Raw genomic sequence first — 2,128 nt, 5'->3', positions numbered from 1 at the left:
TAAAACAAATTTCTTACCTGTACTCCATCTTGACAAATTTCATAGCTTTTACTAAAAGCTCTGGGACAATCATCAGGAATTTTACTACTGGCAATGTGCTCATTGATATCTTCTCCTTATAAAGAAAACAATGTTTGGTTCAAGATATTCATTACATATACATATTATTTTCAAGCTAAATATGGACTTGATGACAAATATATATATATATGTTTATATAAATATAAATATAAATATAAATATAAATATATAAATATATATATATATATATATATATATATATATAACAATTTGTCATTCTTTAGACAAATGCAAATTGTTTGTTGTTAGATTTATCCAAATATAAGCAACTACTTTACAATTTTATTTTGGGAAGCAATTTTCTTGTACATAATACATAGAAATCTTACCTGGAGTGTTGTTGAAATTACCACAGAGACCACAAGTTGGATATTGCTTGTGAAGGGTGAGCTATAAAAGAAATTTAAATGTATGCATTCATAAAATATTGAAAATATCTTAAGACAAAATTTACCCAAACCTAAGAATAGGGCCTCTTCGTATTCAATTCTACCTAAGCTGGTTACTTTGGGATGTACTACAGGGACTTTTTTAAAAGATCTGTCTCTAGAATTTGGAATAGGTCCTAATTCCACAACTTACTAACTATGTGTCTTTGGGCAGATTATTTAACTTTCATTAGCCTGAATCTCCTGAATTCCACCATCTTCAAAATAAGATTAATACTAAGATGTAGTTCAAGGTGTTTTAAATATTAAGATAACAGTACACTAATTACTACATAGAGATATCTCAATAAACTTTACATCTTATTTTTTTATAATATATTGTTTTTATAACTGAAAATACAGAACAAAAAGCACAAGATTATAAGAAAATCATAGATGGACTTACTGAGAGTTTGTTATTTTTGTCCCACATTAAAGATAAGATTCCTCTACGGCTATTCAGGACATTATGTTCTCCATATTTTTTAATGTGAATCAACTTATTGTTATATGGTATCTGCACACTGAAAAGTATAAAATACAAGTACACATAAATGTAACAATAGTATTATTATAACATGTTTTTCTGATAATTCATGTTTCTATATTTAGTATCATAAATATACTGGATAGTAGATATTAAAGTTTTCTTTTACATATCATTTCAGAAGAAGAAATACAATGGCTTTTTTTNCAGAGAAAGATATGGCCACATAATCTGTTGGTAGAAAGACAAGTTATAATGTAGCTTGTATTTAAACATGATTTTGAAAAGATTTACATTTGTAATATTTTCATTTATTCTTCTACAGATCAAAACCTTAATAATGTATATCTGCAAAGTGATATATAACATATATTATTATCAAGTCTCACTTAACAAAAGCCTTCATTTAAAAACCTTAAAATGTTTTTTAAATTTTTGAGGGCCATTTGGGAATCGATTTTGTAATAAATAAAGCTGTCTTTACTATAAGAAGCAAATTAGAATTATTTTACTGCCATATGAAAGAAAAAGTTAAGTAAAAATGTTTTATGGCTTAATGTCATTGAGAGACAATTGAAAATTACAGTAAACGATGGTCACATTAGAGCCTGGGAAATAAAAACATATGCAGAGGACTTACCCACAGTGTCTGTGAATTGGTTGGGTGGCATGGAAATATATAATTGCATCACAGGAACAATTTGTATTTGCATTTTTACATGGAAGTATGTTTCTACTTGAAAGTATGAGGAAGATGCCTTGAATATCTGTACTTTGTCTGTTAAAATAATTATTAACATTAATAGCAATAATTAACATAGTAAACAGTTTTTCATTTCTTAAAGTGGTTTTATTCTTTAATATCTGTTAAAAATAGAAACACGTAACATCCTTTAAAATTGTATAAATGAATGTCTCTTACATTTATTTTTAAATTAAATATTATTAAACTTACCTGAATAGTAATGACCTTGATTTCTAATATTGTCACTTGTTACTGTTCCATCTCTATTGAATGTATATTTGTCAACTGAAGCAGACTAAAATTTAAAATACATTGTTAGTTCATATTAATTTACAAAATTAATTCATTTTAATGTAATATATAAAAGTGAGGTTCTGTGCCATAACA

General features: G+C 26.3%; 1 protein-coding gene across 1 annotated transcript in view; it reads right to left on the bottom strand.

The window, feature by feature from the left end:
- The window catches only part of MUC19 (mucin 19, oligomeric), a 49,174-nt gene that overhangs the window by 37,222 nt on the left and 9,824 nt on the right, over positions 1-2,128 (bottom strand). The window contains exons 5-7 of the mRNA XM_019632758.1: positions 916-1,033; positions 411-471; positions 18-115 (exon numbers count right to left, since the gene is read on the bottom strand). Of these exons, the coding sequence (XP_019488303.1) occupies positions 18-115; positions 411-471; positions 916-1,033 (277 nt within the window). The remainder of the gene's footprint in view (positions 1-17; positions 116-410; positions 472-915; positions 1,034-2,128) is intronic.

The sequence above is a fragment of the Hipposideros armiger genome, unplaced genomic scaffold, assembly GCF_001890085.2.
Source record: "Hipposideros armiger isolate ML-2016 unplaced genomic scaffold, ASM189008v1 scaffold_1170, whole genome shotgun sequence".
NCBI classification, from domain to species: Eukaryota; Metazoa; Chordata; class Mammalia; order Chiroptera; family Hipposideridae; genus Hipposideros; species Hipposideros armiger.
Note: the sequence above shows the minus strand (reverse complement) of the source record. Positions and strands in the feature narration are given on the sequence as shown.